We start from the raw sequence: 26,115 nt of genomic DNA, 5'->3' as shown, positions 1-26,115 counted from the left end.
GATCTCTAATGCAAAAACTGATGAATCCCAAGATGAACAAGTAGCTGAGTTAAATGGAACGTGGGAGTATATTCTTCCTATCTCTTATAATGAAAATGAACATGAAGCGTTACCTATTATCACAAGTAAAGGTCCAGTTGATCCTATAAAACCAACTCAAAAATAGAAACCTTCAACTTCCACTACTAAAGATAAAGTTGTTGTTAAAAAATCCACTTCCACTTCCCCCCTAGTAATTTCGTCTTCATCCAATTCTCCATCTTCTCCCAGAACCTTAGTAGTTTCAAATACTATGGACTGCAATATAGTTGAGGATATGAAGAAAATAAAATAAAACATTTCTCTTCATGAACTCACTAAACTCAAACAACATCAGAAATTTTTACTGAAATAAATGAATGTAGTACCTGTTTCTCCTCTTCCTGCTACTGTGGTATCCAAAGCTTCTAATGGAATGGGCAAACCTCCTGGTCATTCATTATTTGATTCCTCTGTCGATATTATGATAGGTGACAAGTCTAACTCACATAACCCTCCTTTTATTTTGAATTTTGAAATATTTAATAAAAATGTACATAACCACTTGGTAGATTCAAGGGCTTCTTCGAATATCATGTCATATTCAGTTTGTCTAAAATTAAACATGTCACCCCAAAAAAATCTAGTTCACATTGTGCAAATCGATAGGACAAAAGTAAAAGTTCTAGGAGAAATGAATTCCATTCTTATTAGATTATCTTTGAATCCTGAAGTTTGTCAAATAATTGACATACTGGTTGCTGATATCCTAGATTTCTACAATTGAGTTCTTAGTAGAAATTGGTCAGAAAAACTGCACGTTATTTTTCCACTAATTGGTCTCACTTATGGCTCCCATTTAATGGAAAGACGAATAAAATTAGAATCAACCGAGAGAAACACATGAAACATTCAGTAACTGATTTCGAAGGTGAAAATGAGACAATAGGATTTAATAACAACATTCTTGGAAACTACATTATTGAATCATTTTTTGAGAATTTTAAAGCACAAATGTCATTATTTCTGATCAAGTTTGTAACTTCTCAAATTGAAATTTTTTCATAGACAAACTTCTCCATATGTGTAAATATAATAGAAAAACCATTAGTTAATTCTTTATTCTGGACATTGTATTTTGTTGGGTCCAAATCAAGTGATGGTGTAAGAGTGGGTAGCATATTGATCAATCCTGAAGGTGTGACTTGCAGATTGGAATTCGAATGCATAAATAATATCACAAAATATGAGGCATTGGTCCAATGTATGTACAAATAAATTAGCCTTGACATTAAATAGCTTCAAGTTTTTGGAGTTTCAGAAATTGTAGTTAAACAAGTAAAAAACATGATGCTACACACTTGAAGCACTATTAGTCATTGGCTCAGTCTCTCACTTCACATTTTTTAGCATTTAACATTTATGCTATTCCTAGGATTCAGAATGATGGCACTGACCCTCTTGCTAATGTTGCATCTAAACTAATCCCATCCAAAGATTATAGTCCCGATATATTTTTTATAGAATTAGTCTTTAAACCATCCATTCCAGATAATATCACCAATTCGCAGGTATCTAATGATGATGAAGACATTTTAACCTTCTTAAGTTCTGAGAACTCATATGATGACCAAATAGTTGATGAGGATGAACACAATGATAAATTAAAATAAAAAATTGATGATAATCCCATACCCAAGTCTATAGTAAAACTTGAGGATCTATATGATTTAAAAGAGTTACTAATTCAAAACTACAAAGTTCAACTTTGAGATTTGAATTAATAAATCTTGGGATAGATCTTAAACCTCAGAGTGTCAATTTAGGACTTGGTCTCTCATCTCAAGAAAGATTATCCTTCATTCATTTGTTTAAAAAATATAAGGATGTATTTTGTTAAACAAATACATGGCAGACACAAAAGATGAATGATAAGCATGCGAGTGTCTATTATTAACAAATGATATACATTTATAGTACATTCATATGACCTTTGGTTTCATATTCCAATGTCTCTTGGAATTCCTTACACTATTCAACTTCCACACCAACCCTTAGAGGATTAGGTGTCCAAAATTCCCCCTCTTAATCCGAAGGGTTATGTATGAGTCCAAGAAGAGAGCTATAATACAAAATGTGCAAAAACACATGGCAACACTAGGCTGAATGTGCTCTCTAAAATGTTGGTATAAAGGGAGGTGGTTTAAGGATGACCACCAAAATTGGAATGCTTAGTACAGTTCACGGAACTCTTCCAGGTCTAGAAATAAGCTGAGATCTTCTACTAGAGGAAGTGTTCTTGATGTTTTGAAGAGGGGAGCCTTCAACCATGCAAGGGAGGTCTCACCCTGCATAAAAGGGAGAACCTCAACCTGAAAGGGGAGATCTCAACCTGTGATGGTTTAAGGATTACCACCAACTCTGGAATGCTTGATGCAATTCCTGGAACTCTTCCAAAAATGGAAAGAAGCTAGAGTCTTATGCTAGAGGAAGTGTCACCAATTATTTGAAGAGTCATCACCAACTGAAGGCATGCTCAGGGGCATATTTGGCTCTAGCTACAACTTTGAATTTGGTATGGCAGGTTGTGGCTCAGGCTTGCTTGATGTGGCTTTGAAGCTTGTAGATGACCATCACTTCCCCCCCTATTAGATATAAGGTGAGAAGATGAAGAGATCTCAAATGCAAGACTTTTCAATATTCGAGAACCAATCCAGTTGTATGAGAAAAATATCTTATTGGTTGTTGAAGCCCATCGCAAAGAAGCGATCCATCCAAGATCAATCTTTCTTATTGTTGGAGGTTTGTTTTTGAAGCATCTGTTTGAAGAATCACTGGTTTTATGACAATGCTTACATGGATCAAGATAAAAACAATGATCTTTCATGTGGCCAACTCGGTCACAGTGTTGGCATTTCACAATCTGTTGCTGTTGTTGTGGAAGAGGGGCAGAATATGGAACAACTGAAGGTGAACTGTCATGAAGGAATCCAACACTCTGAAACCGGATGGGATTCGATTAATCTGGAATATGAAAGGACACATCCTTGTCATATCCAAGACCAGTTCTGTGCTTGTTGTGGACAATCTCTTCCCAAGGTTTGATGACCGACTTGGGAAGTGCAGACTGAATTTCTGCATCTGCATGTACAACTGCTGCTTCATTGGGTACTAAATCTGAATGAACTTCAACAATATGGGAGTTTATCTCAATGTTCTGAATAGAATGATGCTTACCATGTTGTAGCTCTTCTTGTTGTAGCTTTGTCTCAAGCTGCAAAAACTCAATATTCTCTTGTGCATTTTGGAGACAAATTTTAATATTGGAAAGAGAGGTTTTGTTGATCTTAACCATCTCATCAACTATGGAATGTATTAAATTATTCAGTAGTTTCAATACATCATCCATTCGATCCATTTCAAACCAATATAATGATGTTATCTTCAACTACAAATTGTCCTATAAAATGATAAATAGCTACAACTATTAGATGAGTAGCAGGATACCAATATCACCAAATCACTGTAGCAGATAGCATAATATCAATTTCAATGTAGCAAATGACTCACTACTGCAATTTACTTACTTCTCAAATTATTCAGACTACTCACACTGTGAAAAAGAGAGTTAATCTTTGACTTTCTTTGCAAATGAAATTTGTCGACAATTCTAGTAGAGCCTGGTTTGTGTCATCAAGATATCAAAGACAATCAATTCCAAGGAAGATGGATCGAACCCTGCGAACTAATTTCTCATTGTTGAACTAAAGCTTCAAAAGAATCAAGTACCTTCACCAGTGCTACAATCAAGAAAATTCTGAAACGATCAATGAAGTGTATTTAACGCAATGATTTTTCAAGCCCCTTTTTGGAAGGTCAAAATTCAATAATTCTTCAAATTTAACATTTGTTTGCAAAGTAATGGCGTCATTGGTTTCAAATCCTCAACCAGCCATGGCCCCTAGATTTGTCCCCTTGGCAAATGCAGCACAAGGGACACAAATTAGATGCAGAGCGCTTGAGAAAGAAAATGTAAGAGGTCACTGTTGGTAATTATAGAGCATTCATTACTGCAGTTGATGCATTGCATTCAATTAGGGAAGAGGTGAGTTCAATTGACAAACATTTGGAGTCATTAATATCAGAAGTGCCAAGGCTTACTAGTGGATGCAGTGAGTTTATGGAATCAGCTCAACAAATATTAGAGAAGCAAAGATTAAACCATACTCTTCTAGCAAATAATAGTACACTACTTGATTTTCTTGAGATTCCTCACCTTATGGACATGCGTGTACAAAATGGAAATTATGATGAGGCTCTTGACTTAGAAGCTTTTGTCCTAAATTTAGCAACCATGCATTCGAAATTTCCTTCATTGTTTAGGAGTATTTAATGAGCATGAAATGCGCTTACAGTTCTTGAAATGTAGAGAAGCATGGCTTGGATCTATCATTGACAATTTGGACCAAGGGGATGTATATGAGTTCTTAAAATGAATGGTAGATCAACACAGAGTACCTCGGTCTTCATCCCAGTCAATATGTCGTAAAACAGTGGTGGAAGATTCCCAATCGATTCGTCCAACATATTCTCAAACTCCTCGTGGAACTTAAGGAGAATAGTCTTGAAGACATCATCAGGAGAGAGTCGGCTAAAATCATTTTTCCCATTAGGCATTCAAGATGGGCTTCCAACTTGGTACCTGTTAGGAAGAAAAATGGTGATTTATAGATTTTAGGAATCTCAATAAGGCCAATCAAAAGGATAATTTCCCACTACCCACTATGGAACGACTTTTATGATCAGTTGCTAGTTCGAAACTTATGTCTTTCCTTGATGGTTTCTCTGGTTATAATCAAATCATGGTTCACCCAAATGATAGGCTAAAGACTACTTTCAAAACTAAATGCGGAACTTATGCCTACCAAAAAATGCCATTTGGTTTAATAAACACAGGGGCCACTTTCCAACGAGCCATGGATATAGCATTCAAAGGTTTGTTAAACAAAACAATTGTTGTTTATCTGGATAACATTACTTTTTATTCAAATAACATAAATAGTCATTTATAGGACTTAAAATAAATCTTTGAATGTTGTAGAAAATATGGAATTTCATTAAATCCGAAAAAGTCTTGTTTTGCTTTTAGTGAAGGGAAGCTTTTAGGATTCATTGTGTCAAAGCATGGAATTTACATTGACCCTACTAGAATAAAAGAAATTTCAAAAATTTATCCACCATATAACAAAAAAACTTGCAATCATTTTTTGGACGGATCAATTTTGTCAAAAGGTTTGTCCGAGATTTCTCACAAATTATTTTTCCGTTACAAGAAATGATTAAGAAAGATGCAATTTTTAAATGGGGTCATCCTGAAAAGAAAGCATTTGATTTAATCAAAGAGGCAATTATCAATTCTCCATCTTTAAATACTCTGAATTTCTCAGATCATTTCATCTTATATACCTTTGCTTCTTCAACATATTATGATACTGTTTTGACACAAATTAATAATCAGAAAATTGAAGCACGCATATCATTTTTTAGTTCAAATTTTCAGGGTGTTGAATTGAATTATTTAGAAGTAGAAAAACAAGAATTTGTTGTATATAAATCTTTAAAGCATTTTAGAACTCTTCTTCTAAAAACACACACGAAAGTAATAGTCCCATTCCTAGTAGTGAGACAATTACTAATGCAGAAAGAATTAGGAGAAAAGAGAGAAAATTGGGTAACATCTTTGCAGGAATACGATATTGAAATTAAACTAGCCAAAATTGTCAGAGGGCAAGGTTTCTGTAAGCTTCTTACAGGATAACCCAACATACCAGCAGAAGGGGGCACATGTAACAATGAACAAATTTGTGAGGTAAGTGTAATTGATATTGATTCCCAGTATGCTAATTTGATTTTTATTAAAAAAATGGATATGCTCATCTTGAACTCAATTATAAAAGAAAAAGAGCTTTAAGATTAAAAGAAAGTCATTATGAGATTGTTGATAATGTGTTATTAAGGAGAAACTATGTTTCCATGTTGTTAAAATGCCTTGGAAAATTTGAAGCACAAATGGTTTTGAAGGAACTTCATGATGGACTAGCAGGTGGACACTTTGGAGGAGATACTACACACACAGAATCTTACATGCCGGATACTACTGGCCCACTAACATAGTTATGGATGAAATAGGAACTATTACCTCAAAGCAGGTACTCGAGCCCAAAAAACCAAAAAAAACATGAAAAAACAACCCAAAATTGAAAAGTGTTTATTCCAAAACGATGTTTTTTTTTTTTTTCTAGGGTAAATTTTCAACACGTTTTTAAAATGGAAGTAAAAACCATTATTTAAAAAAAAAAATGGATAAAAAAACACCCTTAATTTTTTTTTGTTTATTCTGAAATAACAAAAAAAAAACAGGTTACAATTTTGACATTTTTTAGCAATGGAGTTAAAGAGAAAATATTTGGACTTTGAAAAACTGTAAAATTCCAACAATTCTCGGACATGATGTTAAAGACAAAATATCATGTCTTTAATCTTAATAATTCGAACTATTCCATCCATGTTGTTAAAGATAAAATATCTTGACTCTAAAAAACCTTGAAATTGTAATTGTTTTTGACCATAGCATTAGAGATAAAATATCATAATTCAGAAACACCCAAACATTTTGACAACTTTTCAACCTTGTAATTAAAATTCTTTAGTTTGTAACACATTTCAACCATTGATCATAGGATAACAAATGAGAGAGGGGAAGCGATGATGGGAAGGCGGAGGTTTCGAACGCGGGTCTGCATGGAACCTGGACCCGACTGATCAAGCTAGGGTTACCATAGGGCGCGTAGACTGGAGGAAGGGAGTAAGTTTGAACGGGGGTGCTGAGCAACCAGTGAAGGAGGAACGGGCATCTGGAGTTAAGCTTTTTTTGTTTTGGGCGACAGCTGGAAAAAAGAGTAAAATACTCATTGACCTCAGCGCGGTGGTAAACCTGTTTTTGTTTTCTACCCTGTTATCCGTGTTTGTAACCATGGTAAAATCCACCGAGCTCGTGGATCTGGACCCGGTCATGGAAGATATATTGTCAGTTTGGGGCAAAGACCCGTCAGTTAAAAACATAGAAAGGTACTTTGGAGACATCAGTTCTTGCAGATCTGGAGCACTTTCGCTAGAAACGCTCAGAATCCAACAATCCTTCATACAACTGACCCAAGGTTATGAAGAGAATGAGTTTACTCACCCAGATTTCCTCGACGCACAGCTTCCAGCAACCCCAGGAGAAGGAACCCTGCATGCAAGTTTCCGTCCCACGAGCCATTGCAGCAAAGGAAGTTTTCCCATTGAAGAGCCAGTCCTTTCCGGGGGCTTGGAAGATATTGTAAACTTCATTTCAAGTGCAGAGCGGCCGGGTGAGAAAAAGGCCGGAAGGGCATCCGCCATAACTAGGGCATCCATCGGGAAGGATCAGGGCGTCTCAAAAGGCGATGGAGGCAGGCCGGGCAAAGAGATAGCAGCTTCCCCAGATCCACAAGTGGAAACTCAAGCGGAGGGTCCGGGTTTTCAGGTAAACCATACCCCAACTGATTTTTCTTTTCGGGAGACTGAGGAATTCCCTTTTCCTCGCAGACCTGAGTTAGGGTTTACTCCTTCAAACCCGAATTCAGAAAGACTCGATGTAAACAGAGAGGAGCGGGAGGAGGATATTGGAGGGAGGAAAAGAGGTGAGAAGAGGAAGGAAAAAAGACCCATCGGTGACCAGGAGCTAGAAGGGAATTTGGTCTTGGGGATGGAGGTGAGCATAGAAGAATCCCTGGAGGTGGCCGACTGCACAGTGGTGGGCAGGGCGAGAGGGAAGAAATTTTCTTCTAGTTTCTTGCAAGAATGGGGAGAAAAGAACTGGATGGTAGGAGAAGAGAGGGCCTTTGTAGCCTCTACGCTGGCAAGAGGTTGGTTCTTGTTCAGATTCGAAAGCAAAGAAGCGGCAGATTGGGTAATTGCAAGGAATTGGGTGATTGGGAACATTCCAATCCTTTTGAAGAAATGGACACCGATGTTTGATGCAGGCCGTGAGAAAACAGATGTGTATCCTGTATGGGTCAGGGCTCCTGGCTTGCCCCATTTCTTATGGACGGAAGCAGTGTTTAAGGCTATCAGGGATAGACTGGGAACCTTTTTGGAAGCTGACATGACCTTTAAACAAACTTGAAACCAAGCCATGGCTCGCATTCTTGTCAGTTTGAATCCTGGTAAAGGTCTAGCAAAAACGATAAATCTGCAATACAAGGATATGGTTTTCGAGCAGATACTGGACTACGAATACCTGCCCTTCAGGTGTCATAGGTGTCACGAGTACGGGCATCTCGCGAAGGAATGCCCTCTTGGAAGGAGAAGGCGGAGATTTCAAAAGGCGCCGGTTCTGTGGGAGAATGTATATAGTCCTATTCATCATTTCCAAGGTCAAAATCCCACATCTAAACCGAATAATGCCGACAAGGAGACATTGGCCCAGAATCTCCCATCTGATTTGAATGCTGCTGATATGGAGATAGAGATTCAAATGGAAGTGCAGTCGCCGGTCTATGCCCATAAGGAAAACCGGGTCACCTCAGCGGACAAGGAACCAGCCCTGGAGGAAATCTCAGCAAAGGAACATCAACCTGGAAGGCCGTCTCAACCATCCGAAGGAATAATGGGTATGTGCTCTGATTCATCCATTCCTCCAGTTATTAATGCTGAATCCATGGATGTCTGTATGGAGCATTCCCCTTTGAACAAATTTGTTTTTTCATTAAAAGAGAATAGTATTTTAATTCATGAAGAAATTAATGTGAATCCCGGCATAGAGGATATCTCGGCCGCCCTTCCCTCCCTAGATCTGAATAGTGAAGGTGTTTCTAATGATCCTGGGCCCTCGGCTCTCCTCCCTTCATGCCCTTACAATCTTCGTTCCCTCGATCATAAGGCTATCTCCTGCGTCTCAGTAGGAGGAATAGGGCCTCTCCCCTCCCAAAGCCAATCTAGGAAGAAAAGAGGTAGGAAATCCAATCTCACTTCGGCTCAGATTAAAGCAAAGTTTGAGGTAGCAGATGGAAAACAGCAGTCTATCCCAGGGGCACTTAGAGCAGCGCATCCCCCAGAAGAGGTTATCAAATGATCATATCATCATGGAACTGTAGGGGTTTAGCCAGTAAACCCAAAAAACTGGTTTTGCGGGAGATGTTTCTAAACTCTAAAACTGATATCCTCTTTCTCCAAGAGACTCTTGGAAGTGGAGTCGAGGTGGAATCAGCCTTAAATGCTTTGATGCCTGGGTGGAAATTTATTGCAATAGATTCAGAAGGTCACTCTGGTGGGTTGGCAATTGGCTATAAGGAAGGGAGGATAAAGGTCAGCAATCTGTGGGGGATGAAACAGGCAATGGGAATGGAAGTTCAGTCCACAGAAATTGCCTTCCCCCTTTCCATTTGTAATGTGTACGGCCCCTGCCAGGACAGGGTATCTTTCTGGAATAAGCTGATGGCAAATTCTTTCTTGAAGGACAAAAATTTGGTGCTAGGAGGGGATTTAAATTTCTCGATTGGTAGAGCAGAGGCATGGGGTCCTTCAGCCAGGGAAGACCCCTTGTCAGACTTTTTCCTAAATCTGTTCTCTGACAACAACCTCCTAGACATAAACTTACTCAAACTAAAGCCTACCTGGAGGAACAGGAGAACTGGGGAGGCTAGAGTGGCAAAAAGGCTAGATCATTTTTTTATACATGAGGAGCTGGCAGTCAAGATCCCTATGTTCAGGCAATGGATTGAAGAAGGAGGGCTATCAGATCACTTCCCTATCTATTTAGAATTCACCTCCCCCCCTCCTAAGCCCCCTGCTCCTTTCAAATTTAACTCTACATGGCTACAAGAGGAGTCCTTTTCAAATCTTTTCAAACAAACATGGAAGCACCCGGAAGTCAATGCTCCAGAGGATAGAGGCTACTTATTTATGGAAAACCTTAAAAGATTAAAGAAATCCACCATAAGCTGGGCAAAGGCTAGAAAGGAGGCACAGAATGCGGAATTCTCAAAGATAAGTGAGGATCTTAAAAAGCTGGAAAGCATTGAGGAGGATGGTTATCTGTCGCAGGCCTCAAAGGAAAAAATCCTCCATCTTGAGAAACTCAAGTCAAAAATTCTACTGGACAAAGAAGAAGAATGGCGATTAAAGAGTAGGGAAATCTGGCTCAAAGCCGGAGATGAAAATACCAGATTTTTCCACAATTATGCCAAAGGGAGGAAATCGGCAAATACAATATGGGCTCTAAAAAATGAAGAAGGAAGGGAAGTGCAGACTTTTCAATCTCTGTCAAATTTAGGTCAGAGTCACTTCCAAAAGCTCTTCGCAGATCCGGGAGAGACTACTATTGCGGAGGTAATAAGGACAGCTCAATGTTTCCCGAGATTTTTGGAAGAGGACGAAGCGGAGGACCTAAACTGTGAGGTTACAAAGGAGGAAGTGGAAGCTACAATAAAATCCATGGCAAAAGAGAAAAGCCCTGGACCAGATGGATGGTCCATAGAGCTTTTTCTTCACTTTTTTGAACTAATAGGAGCAGAAATCACAGAAGTAGTGGAGGAGGCCAGGAAAAAAGGGGAAGTCTATAGTCCCTTTAATGCTACGTTTATAGCCCTTATTCCAAAGAAGGATGTCCCGGAAAGCTTTGAAGACTTCAGACCAATATCGCTATGCAATAGTATTTACAAAATCATAGCAAAAGTGATAGCAAACAGAATCAAACCAATTCTGTCTCGACATATATCTATGGAACAATTTGGGTTTTTATCGGGAAGACAAATTCATGGAGCAGTAGGAGTCGCTCAGGAGGTCATGCATAGTGTGAGGCAAAAGAATAAGAAGGGTGCTGTTATCAAAATCGATTTGTCCAAGGCATATAACAGGATAAATTGGTTATATCTCAGGATGCTTCTAACTCACCTTGGGTTTAAACCGGCTTTCATCAGTTGGATAATGGGATGTATTTCGAATGTAAGCTATGCAATTCTCATCAATGGAGCGGCCACCCCTTTTTTCAAAGGTCAAAGGGGTCTGAGGCAGGGGTGCCCTCTGTCTCCTCTGCTCTTTCTTCTAGTTGCGGAGGGTCTCAGCCAGCTGATTCACAAAGCCAGAAGAGAGGGGAAGGTAAAAGGTATTGAGGTAGCCACAAATTTATTTATATCTCACCTCCTTTTTGTTGATGATATTTTAATCTTCACAAATTCTGAGCTCTCTGAAATGAAAGAACTAAAATGTATCTTAGATCTGTTTCTGAAAGCCACTGGCATGCAGATAAATCAAAGGAAATCCCAGCTGATTATGACAGGTTTAGCAGTTCAGAAGAGGGTAAGGCTACAATCAGTTTTACCTTTCCAGCCCAGTACCTTGGAAATTCCTTTCAAGTACCTAGGTTTCTAGCTAAAACCAAATGCTTATAAGAAGGAGGACTGGAACTGGCTGATTGCAAAAATTGAATCCAGGATCTCCCATTGGAGTTTTAAATGGCTCTCAAGAGCGGGCAGATTGACTCTAATAAAATCAATGCTTTTGGCCATTCCAGTCTACTGGGCTGCTCTTACGTGGGTCCCCAAGGGCATCATGGAAAAGATCAGAAGGCTATGCAGCAGATTTCTTTGGGATGGTGCCAAGGAAAACCCAGTACTTCCATGTGTGGGCTGGGACAAGGTGGCAAGGTCCAAAGACTGGGGTGGTTGGGGGATTAAAAATCTTCTAGACTTCAGTCTTTCTCTGGCAGCAAAATCGGGATGGAGGCTGATAAAGATGGAAAATTTATGGACCAAAGTGACTAGAAGGAAATATATAGACCCGGTCCCTTTGGAGGAATGGATAAGGAACCCAGTTAAGAACAAACAGAATGCATCAGTGATATGGAAGGCAACTGTGGATGCGTTCAAGGTAATTGAACAAGGCTTGGCATGGAAGATTGGAAACGGTAGAAATCTGAAGATTGGGAAAGATCCATGGATCGGCTGCAATGAAAATTATGCCCTTTCACCTGAACTAATCAGGCACTTAGAAGACAAAAATATCTTAACTCTTGATCAGGTGGAAAAGGTGGGTCATTCGAGCATCTGGAGTCAGGCTTGGAAAGATGGAGGAGATCTTCAGCTGGATCAGAGATGGTGGAACGAATGGTCTTCTTTCACCCAAGAACTTGTTCGCTCGAACGTAAGAATTACAGACAACCCGGATAGCCTGATCTGGGCCCATGGAGAAACTGGCGATTACTCCCCCAAAGATGGTTATAAGTTCATACAATCCAGGAAAGGGTGGGAAAATCCCGAGTGGTGGACAAAAAAAATCTGGAAGCTCAAATGCCCTGCTAAGGCTCGACTCTTTCTCTGGTGTCTCCTTAAAAGGAAGGTTCCCACATGGGACATCCTCCAGGCTAGATTCATGTATGGCCTTGGGAGGTGCTCCCTTTGTAAAGAGGAAGAGGATTCAATAAATCATCTGTTCCTTCGCTGCTCGGAGACTGCTAAAATCTGGAGGGAGGCTGAGAAGCTGCTGAATAAAAAATTTCAGTGGGGAAATGGAAATCTGGACGAGGCTTGGTCAAATTGGTGGCAGCAGTACCCGGAGGGGAATCTGAGGAATCTTCCGCCCATCATTTGCTGGGGTGTCTGGCTTGCTAGAAACAGAGCTATTTTTCAAGACAAAGGAACCCAGCCTTCTGTCACAGCCATCCAAGCGGTCTCCATTTACTCTTCCATCCCCGAACCTGAAGAAAAAAGACTACAAAATACAATCAAGACAGTTCAAATCAAAGATGGCATCCCTTGGGCGTTTTTTGACGGAGCATCCCAAAATAACATAGCTGGCGCAGGAATTGTCATCCACCTAAATGCTCAACACTCCCTTAAAGCTTCAGTGGGATTGGGCTCAGGATTAAATAATTTTGCCGAATTATTAGCTCTGAGACTGCTCCTTTGTTGGCTTATTCATAGAAACACCTTCACTATTCAAATCTTTGGAGACTCCCTCAATGTGGTAAATTGGGTCAACGGAAAAAGTACATGCAAAAATCAAATTTTGAAACCCATGCTGGAAGAACTTCTGGTCCTAAAGTCATCTTTTAACTCTTTCTCCATATGCCATATCTACAGGGACAACAACGATGCCGCGGACAAGCTTTCTAAGGAAGGTCTGCAGCAAGCTTTGGGAGGGTGGAAAATAGTTGAAGACTGTCAAGGACAATCCATTTCATCAGATGTGCCGCCATATATATAACTCTTCAGTTACTGTTTTTGTGTTTCTGTTTTTAACTCATATATACCTGTTTAGACTTTCTCTCTCAGTCATCTCTCTCTCTAAAACTCTGATACATATTATTATATATATTTTTTTGTGGGTTGTTTTCCTCTCTGTTGAGGAGACCCAAAGGCCTATTTAGTATGCTGTTTATTGCTTATGATCTGCCTCTCTCAGTCGAGGCATGGTTTTTGGACATGGCTGTTTGGCCTCAGCTGTTTTCTTCAGTTAAAACTTGCTCAGTTTTCTGCGTTCAAATGGGCAGAAAGGAGTTTATAGTTTTTTGATTGCTTGGTTTGGCAAGCAGCTCTGTCAGAAATGCTCAGCATATGCAATGTAACTTTTTATTCTCTTAATAAAAAGTTCGCTTTTTCTTCGGAAAAAAACACATTTCAACCATTAAATTATGGACAAATTATATGACTAAAACAATTTTTGAAAATGAACAAGTAAATGAAAGATTCATTATTCCAAGAGTAATTTTTAGCGATGGAGTTAAAGATAAAATATCCGGACTTTAAAAAACTGTAAAATTCCAACAATTCTTAGACATGATGTTAAAGATAAAAATATCATGTCTCAAATATTGATAATTCCAACTATTTCCATCCATGTTGTTAAAGATAAAATACATTGATTCTAAAAAACCTTGAAATTGTAATTTTTTCAACCATAACATTAAAGATAAAATATCATAATTCAGAAACACATTAACATTTTGACAAATTTTCAACCTTGTCGTTAAAATCTTCAGTTTGTAACACATTTCAACCATGAAATTATGGACAACTTATATGACAAACAATTTTTAAAAATGAGCAAGTAAATGAAAGATTCATTATTCCAAGATGATAGAACAACGATTGATGGAGGAGGAAAAAGGGGAGCGGCGACGTCGGGAGCGAAGGCGGGAAAATAACAGGGTTTTAGAGTTGCTATGGAGGCAGCGATCCATGGAGGGGCGCAGAGGAGGGAGCTCCACTCCCTCCTTCAAGCAAGCCGTGAACAGCAAAGGAAAAAAACCCATGGAAAATGACAGAGGACCTTCAATGGGAAGGAATAAGAACAGTGAAGAGGAACAAAATGGACAGGAATCCAAGGAGAAAAGTATTATTAAAGAGAATGAGGAAGAAGACAAGGAACAGGGAACAAAAATCAAAGCACACATGGGCCCATGTAAGCCCAAAGCTGCAGTAACTCCCAGAGTCACGTTAAATGAGCCTGCTCTGCAGGAGCACAGGGAATATATGCAAACCTATGCAATCATCTGCAAATTCATGGGTTTATGGCCCACTAAAAAAGCCTTACAAATGTGGATAAGATACCACTGGAAACCAAAAGGAAACATTGACCTACACCTAGGTTCAAAGGGATTCTTTACCGTGGTTTTTGTGAATATCGAAGACAAGGATAGAGTTTTTGAAGGTGGGCCATACTTCTTTGCTGCTGCAGGTCTCTATATGTGACCTTGGATCATGAAATTTTTCCCAAAACGCGAGACCTTTACTTCAGTCCCAGTTTGGGTAAGGCTCTATTCTCTTCCGCTTGATTATTAGCAAATAGAATCATTAATAGCCATAGGAAATAAGCTAGGTCGGTTTGTTAAAGCTTCTGAAGCCACTAGGAGGGGAAAGTACACTTCCTTTTCTCGGATCTGTGTGGAGATGGATCTCTCTGGATCTCTTCTAGATGAGATAATCTTGGAAGTTCATGATGAATAATGGGTTCAAACCATAGACTATGAACATATTCCATTCAGATGCCACAAATGTCATGAACATGGACACTTGTTTAGGGATTTCCCTCTCACCAGAATACAAAATAAGAGTAAAGATAATGCTATGAAAGACTCTGAAGGCTTTCAAAAAATGGTATACAAAGGAAAAGGATACAAGAAGGGAATAAAAGCACATAAATCTGAAGGACAACAAACTAGCCAAAACAGGTTCTGAGTCTTGGAAGTGGAAGAAGAAGATAACACAACAGACCAGACGAAAGGGGAAAAATTAATGGAAAAAAAGAAAGTAAAGGACAAGGAACAAACACTAGATAAGATTCTGCAGATAGAAGCGATGGTGAGTGATGCTGAAACATAAATGGATCAGGAGATGACCCCTAGTGAGATGGAAATGGAGGACAAAGAACTACATGAAATTCTTGAGAAAGAGAATCTTGACTTGGAAGATTTCTTGATTCAAGGGACTAAAGAAGGGATAGACTCTTTACCTCCAGAGGAGTTCAATAAAGTCCAACAGCTATATTTATGGAAGACCCAAAACAAAGGACCGGAGAGGCAAAGGAGCAAGGAAAAGCAGAGCAATGAGGGGGTAAAAACGGTAAGACCCATACCTATATTAGCACCCAGAAACCCAGGAAAAAAATAGGTAGGAAAAAGTAGAATGAGCTATTAATGGAATGTGGAAAGCTAATGATAGACTCAGGTAAGATGAAAGATCTAACCAGCTACTCCTTCACTAATCTTTAATAATGAAGTTTACTTCTTGGAATATTAGAGGTCTTGGTAGTAAAAGGAAACAAAGACTGATTAGTAATAGAATGGAACAAATAGATTCGGATGCGATCTTCATTTAGGAAACCAAATGTTCCATTCATAAATTAAAAGAGATTCACAGCAAGTGGCTCAATAACTATGAGTTTCTAGAAGTCAAAGCGGAGAATACAGCAGGAGGTATTCTCACCCTTTGGAACCCTAAGAAAATAGAAATTTTAGATGCTGAAGCATCTCGAGATTATCTCTCGGTGGTCATCCAGCCTGTTGGAGATAAGGAAACTTATCTAATCACCAATGTGTATGGACCCCAAAGATTGGAAGGAAAACAAAAGTTTCTTGATTCTCTGGAGGAGCTAAGGGATAGACATGTAGGTAAGCCTTGGATACTGGGAGGAGATTTTAATATGATTAAATCGCTTTCAGAGAAAAAAGGTGGAACTAGAATTCAAAGTGAAGACTCTTTGAGGTTTCAGTCTTTCACAGACATTATGAAGTTAGTGGACATTACAACCAGTAATGGAATTTTTACTTGGAATAAAAAAAGAGGAGGAGAGTCTTAGGTGGCTTCAAAACTGAACAGATTCATGTTATTTTAGGATCTCATGTTCAATAATAAGGAAATCTTAGCAAGAATCCTACCCTTTGGAGGATCTAACCACTGGCCGTTTTATCTAGAGGTGTAGAGTATTGGTACTCCAAGAAATAGACCTTTTCGCTTTGAAAACATATGGCTCTCTCATCCAGATTTCAATAGTAATATTGCTAAATGGTGGGCAGAAGACTTGAATATCCAAGGCACCAATATGTTCCTTCTTCAAAAAAGACTAAAACACATTAAGCTTAAGCTCAAGGAATGGAACAAGAATGAACATGGCAACAGTTTTGCAGCCAAAAAAGTAGTAGAAGGAAAAACGTAGGAACTCAATCAAGCCCTTATCATAGATGGCTTTGATGAAATCAATAATGAGCAGGTCACCAAATACCATCAAGAATGGGAGGAATTGTGCAAAAAAGAGGAAATATTTTGGAGGAAAAAATTGAGGATTCAATGGCTCAAAGAGGGAGAAAGAAATACTAGCTTCTTCCATATATCCACAATGGTGAACAGAGTTCATAACATAATTTCAGTGATCAAGGATGAGAGAGGCATTCTTCACAACTCTCATGCTGAAATTGAAAAAGCTCTGGTCAAGCACTTTCAAGGCATTTCCAAAGAAACTTGTTATAACAGAGAGAACTCCATCAGGAACGTCACAAGACACATTCCTAGGTTGGTGTCTAATGAGGACAATTTCAACCTCAACAAGCCAGTAACCAAAGAGGAAGTAAGCATGGTGCTCAAAGAGATGCAAAATGGTAAAGCACCGGGTCCAGATGGTTTCAATGTTGATTTCTTCAAGGCCTGCTGGAGCATTGTTAAAAAGGACATTTTAAATGTGGTAGAAGATTCCAGGATGAATAAAACTATTCTAAAAGCTCTAAAAACTTCTTTCATTGCTCTTATCCCCAAGTAGGAGACTTCTCAGACTCCAGAAAAGTTTAGACCAATAGCTTTATGTAATGTGGTCTACAAGATAATATCAAAAGTGGTAGCCAACAGACTAAAACCTCTCCTTCCATCTCTGGTTTCTGTGGAACAAGCCGGTTATGTGGAAGGAAGGCAAATTCTCAACAATATTATTCAAGCTCATGAGGTGGTTCATTCTCTGACTATCAACCGAAAGGCTGGTATGATCATGCAATTGGACATTGCTAAAGCCTATGATAAACTAAGTTGGAACTATATCCGGAAAATGCTTATTGCCTTTGGGTTTGATCACAACTAGGTAAGATGGATCATGGCCCTAGTTACTTCCTCAAGTTTCTCTATTCTGGTCAATGGCTCTCCCTCTGAAACTTTTCTTCCCTCAAGAGGCCTCAGACAGGGGGACCCACTCTCTCCCTTTCTTTTCATCCTTATGATGGAAGGACTGGGTCGATCTATCAATCATGCCAAAGAAGTTGGTAAGATCAAAGGTCTCCAACTTTCTGACAGGGGCTAGGCGTGGACGCATCAATAGTTTGTGGATGACACGATGCTGCAAGGAATCCCTATAGTCAAAGAAGCTCATGCATTCAAATAGATTCTAAATGAATTTGCCAAGGCTTTAGGTATGGAAGTTAATCTCACCAAATCCAAGATCTTTTTCTTTAATACTAATATTGCCATTCAAAAAAACATTGCCAAAATTTTGGGCTTTCAAAGAGATTCTCTTCCCTCTAAATATTTGGGGATACCCCTTACTTCTAAGCCACTACACAAAAGCATCTGGGAGCCAATTATTAACAAATTGCAAGACAAAATAAAAAAATGGACGTTTAGATCCTTAAACCTGGCAGGTAGACTAGTACTCACAAAGGCTATTCTACAAGCAATCCCAGCTTTTATGCTTTCTGTTCTCCCAGCTCCCAAAGGAGTTCTGCAGCTTATCAGAAACATTCAAAGAAACTTCCTCTAGGGAAAGGGGGAAGTAAAGAAAAAATGGGCCTTGGTAGCTTGGGAAAAAATTTGCAAACCCAGAAATTATGGAGGACTAGGATTAGATGATCCTGAAATTCTAAGCAAAGCTCTAGGGGCTAAATTATGGTGGCGCTGGCTAAAAGAACCAAAGGCTCAATGGGCTACAATTTGGAAAGAAAAATATGCCAGTTCATGGCCTAGTGAGGATCATATAAGAATGGATGGTAATATCAAAGGATCACACATATGGAACAAGGCCTGGGACAATAGATGTCTAGTTCAACAGAATGGCTTCTGGGAAATTAGAGAGGGAAAATTAGCTTTGTTTTGGGAGGACAGATGGCAACAGGAACCCATTCTATTAAAAGAAGAATTAAAGGAACTGAAGGCAGAGACAGACGCTAAAGGATTAATCAAAGTTAAGGATTTTTGGGATCGAACCAACAATGCAGGAAAGTGGAGACAATGGAGGAATTTTGATCTTAGAAATGACAACCCCTTAAAAGACAAAGCTGATGTAATAATGCAAGAGTTAGATAGAAGGAAAATCTTAGTTTCCGAAGGGAATGACCAGCTCAGATGGGGCAATAACAATGAGGGCGCCTACAATCTTAAGGAAGCAAAAACAATTCTCCTTGGTTTGGCTTCCCAGGCTCCGGATAAAGCTTGGCAAAGACTTTGGAGACAACAGGGTTGGATGAAGATTAAACTCTTCACATGGCTGGTGCAACACAGGAAAATTTTGACTTGGGACAATATTAGGAAAAGAGGTATTCTGGGGCCCTCCAAGTGCCAGCTTTGTGAAATGCAAGAGGAAACAATGGAGCATATTCTCAACAACTGCTCCTTTCCCTCCAAGTTATGGGATTCTTTTGCCTCCATATTCCAGCAGTCGGATAGAGACCTTGGAAGCATCACCAACACCCTGAACAATTGGAGAAGCAATTTCATGAATAACGAAGTCCTTAGCATTGCCTGGGCTCTAACTCTTAGCTTCATAATCTGGAACACATGGAAAGAAAGGAACAACAGGATTTTCAAGGAAAAAAAAACTGCCCCTGTTCCTTCATAATCAGATCCTAAAACAACTACAAGAGACTGTAAGCTCCATTGTCCGAAATCTTCTTGTGAATCCTCCCTCGGCTTCTGAATGGAGGATTCTCTGCCAGCTTGGACTACAAAGGTTGATTCCTCAAATCCTGGGAGGGAAGAATCTTTTCAAAGATTCAGAGCTTGAATTTTGGCATCCTCCTCCCAAAGGATTTTTAAAGTTCAACATTGACGGAGCCTCAAAGGGCAACCTGGGTACTGCGGGTCATGGCGGAGTTTTAAGGGATGAAAAAGGGAATATCTTGTTTTTATTCCATGGCCATCTTGGAAAAGCCACCAACAATATGGCAGAAATTATGGCTATGGAACATTGTTTAGAATACTTGCTTCTAGATAATCGACACAATGTGATTGTGGAAGCGGATTCTGAGTTAATCATTAACTCAGTCAAGAAGATCAGCTGGGGTACTGCTCCGGAAAAGGTCTCTAAGAACTGGAGGCTCAATCAGATCTTTCAAAGGATCCACAACCACCTTCAAGGCCTCCGTACCATCACTTTCAAACATGTTCGAAGGATGGCCAACAAGCTGGCGGACCTCCTGGCCAATCATGGAGTGAATTGCGCAGAGGAAAAGTTTGCAACAAAATGGCAAGAGCTAACTGGTCTGGTTCTTAAGGCGAAATGCCATGATCAAGCCAAAGAAGATAGGTTGATGTTCAGAAACAGGACCCTGGAAGGTAATACTGACAACCCAGAAGCGGCATGAGCAGAGAAGTGGACTCTTTAAGTTTTACAGGGTTTAGTAAGCTTTGGCGGTCTTTTGGTCGCAGAAGCAAGTTCACTCAAAGCCTCTGTGACGGCAACGCGGGTGGCTCTTCTCTAAGGGTTTCAGACAGACCAGTCAAGGCCTCTTCTCACACTATCTCTGGCAATCTGGTTTGCCGTGTGGATGGGAGCAGAACCCTCTTGATGCCCCCAACTTTCCAGTTTCTAGTTTCCCAGGTGGTTTTCGCAAGCCCTACGAGTGGTAAGCGGTATTTTCCTTTTCGCAGCGATCACAATCATTGATGGACGCATGGCAGTAGGACAGTTTGAAAAACCACCGTGATTGCACGTTAAATGGCGGCATTTAGGGGTCAGCGATACTCATCTCTGCCATTGGATCTACCATTTAAGATCTACGGTCGCTTTTCATCGGGCTTGTTTGTGGGGCCAGGGTGTTTACAACGGACCGTCGGGTTTTTTAAGGTTTTGCCTTTTCAGCTTTCTATTTCGAGTACCGGCTCGGTTAACTTTAGGTGACTCTTTTCCCGAGTTTATAATCCTTTGGTTTTGGTTGTCTTTTTTCCGCACTAGTGGTTGACTTTACCATGGTTTGGGGCCAACTCTATTCGTGGGGGTGTGTAAAATATGTAAATAAGTTTTGAATTAATGAAAGGATCGTCTCTTGCACTAGAAAAAAAACAAAAAAAATAAAGATTCATTATTCCAAGAGTAATTTTTGTTTCAAAGGATAAAACTATAGCTCTTTTCAAATTTTAGCCTAAGACAACTTATCCTATTGTAAGAAAAACCTAAAAATCGACCATCTAAATGAAGTGTTCTTTTTAACGAGGCATTAAAATTTCAATTATTTTAAAACTATCTTATACAAAATGATAACAATAAATAATATCATGACAATATCATTGTATAATTTTAAAACATCAACATTAATTTCTAATATTTATTTACTTTTAATCAAAATATCAACTTTTCTAGATTGAATATCACATACATTAAAGCATATAATCCAAAAAACATAGAAATGACCCATAACTTCATGTAAGATCATATGGAAGTAAAAAATATTTATTTCAAGTTACCATGCAAACATCTCTAAAAACATGAATTTATTTTAATTAAAACTTTAAATCCAACAAACATAGAAATGACTCATAAATTCATGTGAGATCATGGAAGTCAAAATATTTATTTTAAGTTAGCATGCAAACTTCATTTACATAAAATGTCTTAGACATTTATTCAAAATCATCCATAGGATTTGGCACACCATCAGAATCTACATCTTTAGATGAATGACTAGATGTAGATGAAGATGACTCATATTCTTCTCTTTCATCAACTAGAGCCCCATCTGAGTCAACATGCATGCCCACCATTTCAGGTTTCCAAAGTCTTCTAGATCTACAACTAGGTTCAGTAAACTCCCATCTCAAAACTGTTGCGTCTGGTAGCAACTTCTTCAAAATATGTACAGTCTTGAAGCGAAGAGTTCCTCTCTTTGTTAAATTGAAGTCATAGACAAGTATGTCAACATCCTCCAATTTTAATAGGTCTATGCGGAAATGATTTATATTTGTACCCTTTCTTTTTCTCTTTCTGTGAATTTTTTTATCAACTACCATATCTGGCTTTTACACACCATTGAATGGGTGGGTACTTGTGGCATACCAATGTACCTCAACAACTGTAATATATTCATTTTCTTTAATGACTTCTATAACCTTCGCAACCCAAAATGGATAGCCAAGTGGATCTCCATCTGCTAATACTGCTATCATGCAACCCTCCTTAACATCCTGCATAGAACCCCTGTAAAGGTCTTCCATGGCTTCACGTTGTGCACATGATCTTCTAGAACCAATATATATTTATCTTTCCTCTTCCTGTTGAGAATTAATAATGCCTTGATATTGTTGTTGTTCAACAATGTGTCTTTCCTCATGTTCATTTGTCATATTTTGAGGCCAAATAAATGGAGTCTTTAAAAGTGTATATTCATTTCATGATATTGAGATGATATCACTTTGATCCTTGAAAACATACTCCCACCAAACTGAATCAGCAACATCAAAGTAGTCATATGTATCTCTAATACATTTTTTTAATTTCTTCCAAACATTCAAAATCATTTATCTCTCTCTTATGACTTCGTGCATTATTGAGTTCAACAACTGATTGTAATAATATTATCTTTGATGCAAATATTGGATGATCTGGAATGAAATTCAAAAATGCTAAACTTGACGATGACCCCCATTCTGCAACAGTTGAATACTTCTTGCCCCATATAAGTGTTTTGCCATCAATTTTTTTGATATGAAATTGATGCTGGAAGCTAATGTCATTAATTTGATCAATGAATTTATCCTCACCATGAGATCCCAAAATAAACCTTCACATGCCAATAGTTTCCTCTAGCACATGAAAAACCAGCTCTGGAATATATGCTTTCTTAATACATTCAATTAATGATGGAAGGCTCCCAACATTCTTCCTCCTCAACGTTATTGAAAAATGACTAAACATCTAATCAATATGGTCATGAGTGTGCCCAACAAGAAGGAAACCAACCTTTACCTTTTTAAAAATTCCCAATTGAACAAGCATGTTTAGATATCCAAAAAGAACTTGATTTTTATTTTCACGGCTTGTGTTGTCCAATTGCAAATACAAAACTTCAGGAAGAATACCAGATCAATGACAAAGCACATCATGGATTATAGTTATGGTAAGGTTTGCATCATTACGAATATTTGGATCTATGAAGTGAACCCTTGGAAACATCTTCCCGTTAAAGACCATACAACCAACCAAGTGAAACTGAATAAAATTTTCTTCCTATAGATTTCTTGGTGTGTGGACAAAATGTGGCGAAAGTGTTTTCTTGTGGTCCATACCACCAATTATCAAACCCAAATATTTATTTGGATTATCATAACACTTTTTTCTATGTTTATACAATTTTTGTCTTTCACTTGTTTGTTGATTGCGATGCTCTTGAAGTGCTTTGACAATGGAATCTACACATAAAATAAAAGAAATCTATTAATAAATATATTTTCATAGTTAATAACTATCCAATTTTTAAAATTAATGTTATGAATGCATACCTCTTTCTGCCCCTTGAAATTTATCTCTTTTTGATTTAAGAGAAGCACATGTACTGCAAATCCCCATCCTTGTCTTCTTAGGAATATGAACATTGTTGAATTCGTTCCTCCATATCCTTGTAAAATATGAATATGTGATAAAATTACCATCTCCTTCAGCACCTTCTGCATATTCTCTGTATAAGTTGTAGATTTCTTGTCTTGAGAAATTATCTGGAATATGTATTGTGTCTTTATTTGGCATACAATCTCCATGCTTTGAAAAGAATTCTTTCATCCATTGTAGTAATTGCTGATGGTCTAACCTCTCTTTTATAACATACTTTTGAATAATATGTAGGGTCTTTTTCCAGTTTTTTTTGGATTCTTGCCAAATGAAAATTACCAACTAAATGCAACATTTTGAAAGCTTTTCTACATATCAATACATTCCCAATATGATAATCATACCCTGCTAGTGTAGATTGCATGCAACCTACTAAAAATGAATTTTACATGCTTTTATTCATTAACAAATATTTCTTCCTTTCCTCCATAGCAAACTTGAAATCCATATGTTTCAAGCAATATTTTCGACAACATTCACTTGAAATCATATCACTGACATAGCTTCTACTTGTGAGATATTCTGTCCTATCCCTTGTATAACTGGAATATTTTGGATTGATATGAAAAGGCCTGCTCCTACTCCTAGATAAATTATTTGCTTGCAACATCTCCCCCATTTCATTATTATCTACAAAAATATTTTCATCATTAGTAGGAGGAATATTATATTGACGAAGATAGGTAGAAAATTAATCACCATCATTGCTTGGAAAATATTCATTACCATCCTCACATGAAGGAAATTATTCACTACCAACATCTGCTCTTTTGAAATCTTGACTGAGACAAAATCACCATTTTCACCCCTTCTTTTGAAAACCTCCCTTGGAGGACTCAATTCATCATCACCACAACTACCTTTGAAACACTCACTTAGAGAAAATGCATTATTGACATTTGTGCCTCTAAAATTATTTTTTGCAAGAAAATCTTCATCCTCCCCTTTATCACCTGTGCTTGCATAATCCTTAGGATTATGACTAAGTGGAAAATATGACTCTCTATTCATAGTCAAATTATCATTTGCACTAAATTATTCATCCTCCCCTTCATTAGTGGTGCTCTCATAATCCTTAGGGTTAGGACTATGTAGAAACTTTGAATCTGCAAATTATTCATCCCCCACTTCATGATTGCTTCTTTCATAATTCTTATGATTAGGAGGAAGTGGAAAACTTGACTCTGCAAATTCTTATCCCCCCCTTCATCAGTGGTGCTCTCATAATCCCTACAATTAGGAGGAAGTGGAAACTTTGACTCGGAAAATTCTTCATCACCCCCTTCATCAGTGCTTCTCTCATAATCCTTAGGATTATGACCATGTGGAAACTTTGATTTTGGAAATTCTTAATCCCCCCTTCATCAGTGGTGCTCTCATAATCCTTAAGATTAAGAGGAAGTGGAAAAATTGACTCTCTATTCACAGGAAATTCTTTTTGCTGCCCTTCATCAATGTTTCTCTCATCATCCTTAGGATTAAGACCAAGTGGAAAATTTGTCTCTCTATTCATAGTGAAAGAATTCCTATTATATTCATCAAAATGAATAGAATTGTTGCATGAAAAAGATGTCGATGCTAAAGAAAGAAAAACTCCACTATCAAAAGAGTCCATTACCTTCAACCAGAATATGTCCAATGATACCATTGCACTCTCTCCCAATGACAATATATAACTTAGAGATTGAGAATTTCCCTCTAAAGTTTTCCCTCCAAAATTTTTAGCCGAAACTTTTCCCTCCAAAGTTTGCCCCCAAAAACTTTCGTTGAACATTTTCCCTCCAAAAATTTCGTTTCTAAATTTTTCCCTCCAAAATTTTTATCTACAATTTACTTGAAAACATATTTCTAAACTTTTGGTTTTGGAAAATTTCACCCTAGTTTCTATTCAAAATATTGATATAAACTCAAAATATTTTTTCTATTTAAATTATTTAACATCGACTATGGAAGTAAATTTTTTTTATTTTTATTTTTATTTTTATTTTTTATATTTAATATTTTTTTTATCCCATAATGGATGTAAACTAACCTAAATCTATAATATTAACTATAAATTATTTTATTTTAATTTCAAGTTTAATCCCACATTGAAGAAATGATAAATCATTCCCACCATCATCGCTATAAAATAAAATTCATCGTTTCTATTCATCATATCACATCAAGTCTTTTGGGTCTTGATAAAAAGTTTGGAGCGATTTTGTGGAGGAGCTGCATTGTCATAAATATCACATTCAACGGGAGCTTTATATTCAATGGGAGTTTTATGCATTTTAAAGGTTAGTTTCGTTTCTATCTCGACTATCTATAGATGAATTTGGGGAAATTTTGTGTTTTTACAGGAAAAACAACATAAAAACCTCTCTTTTTTTATATTTTTGTAGGGACAAAAAGGAAAAAAAAACACAAATTTGTAGGATTTTTGGGAGAAAAATTAAGAATTTTTTTAAAATTTTTGGGCTTTTGAAAGGAAAAATGGTTGTTATTTTTTTTCTATTTTTTTTTTTTTTTTAAATTTTGTTTAGAGAGCATTAAAGTTATTGCATGGAAACAAAAAAAATAAAAGAATTATTCAATTAAGAAAAAAATTACACTTAATTTCTTTTAATTAAAACTATATTTTTTTTTTTTTTTGTAAGCTTCGGTAGGACCCTCTCATTTTCGAGTTTTTTACATGTCCGTTATTCACCCCATTTCCGGGGAGGGTAGCACAAGAATCGA

The 26,115-nt window shown here is 37.9% G+C and overlaps 1 protein-coding gene across 1 annotated transcript; it reads left to right on the top strand.

Moving 5' to 3' along the window:
- The first annotated feature begins 9,237 nt into the window (after positions 1–9,237).
- On the top strand, positions 9,238–13,305 carry LOC149224557 (uncharacterized). Its single transcript, XM_089388213.1, has 3 exons — positions 9,238–11,206; positions 11,347–11,400; positions 11,615–13,305. The coding sequence occupies exons 1-3, from the start codon at positions 9,238–9,240 to the stop codon at positions 13,303–13,305; spliced, it is 3,714 nt and encodes a 1,237-aa protein (XP_089244339.1).
- Positions 13,306–26,115: the final 12,810 nt, after the last annotated feature.

The sequence above is a fragment of the Pinus tabuliformis genome, chromosome Q, assembly GCF_031772625.1.
Source record: "Pinus tabuliformis cultivar Carrire ecotype Pingquan chromosome Q, CPIR1, whole genome shotgun sequence".
In the NCBI taxonomy this organism is placed as follows: domain Eukaryota; kingdom Viridiplantae; phylum Streptophyta; class Pinopsida; order Pinales; family Pinaceae; genus Pinus; species Pinus tabuliformis.
This window is presented reverse-complemented; position numbering and strand designations above follow the sequence as displayed.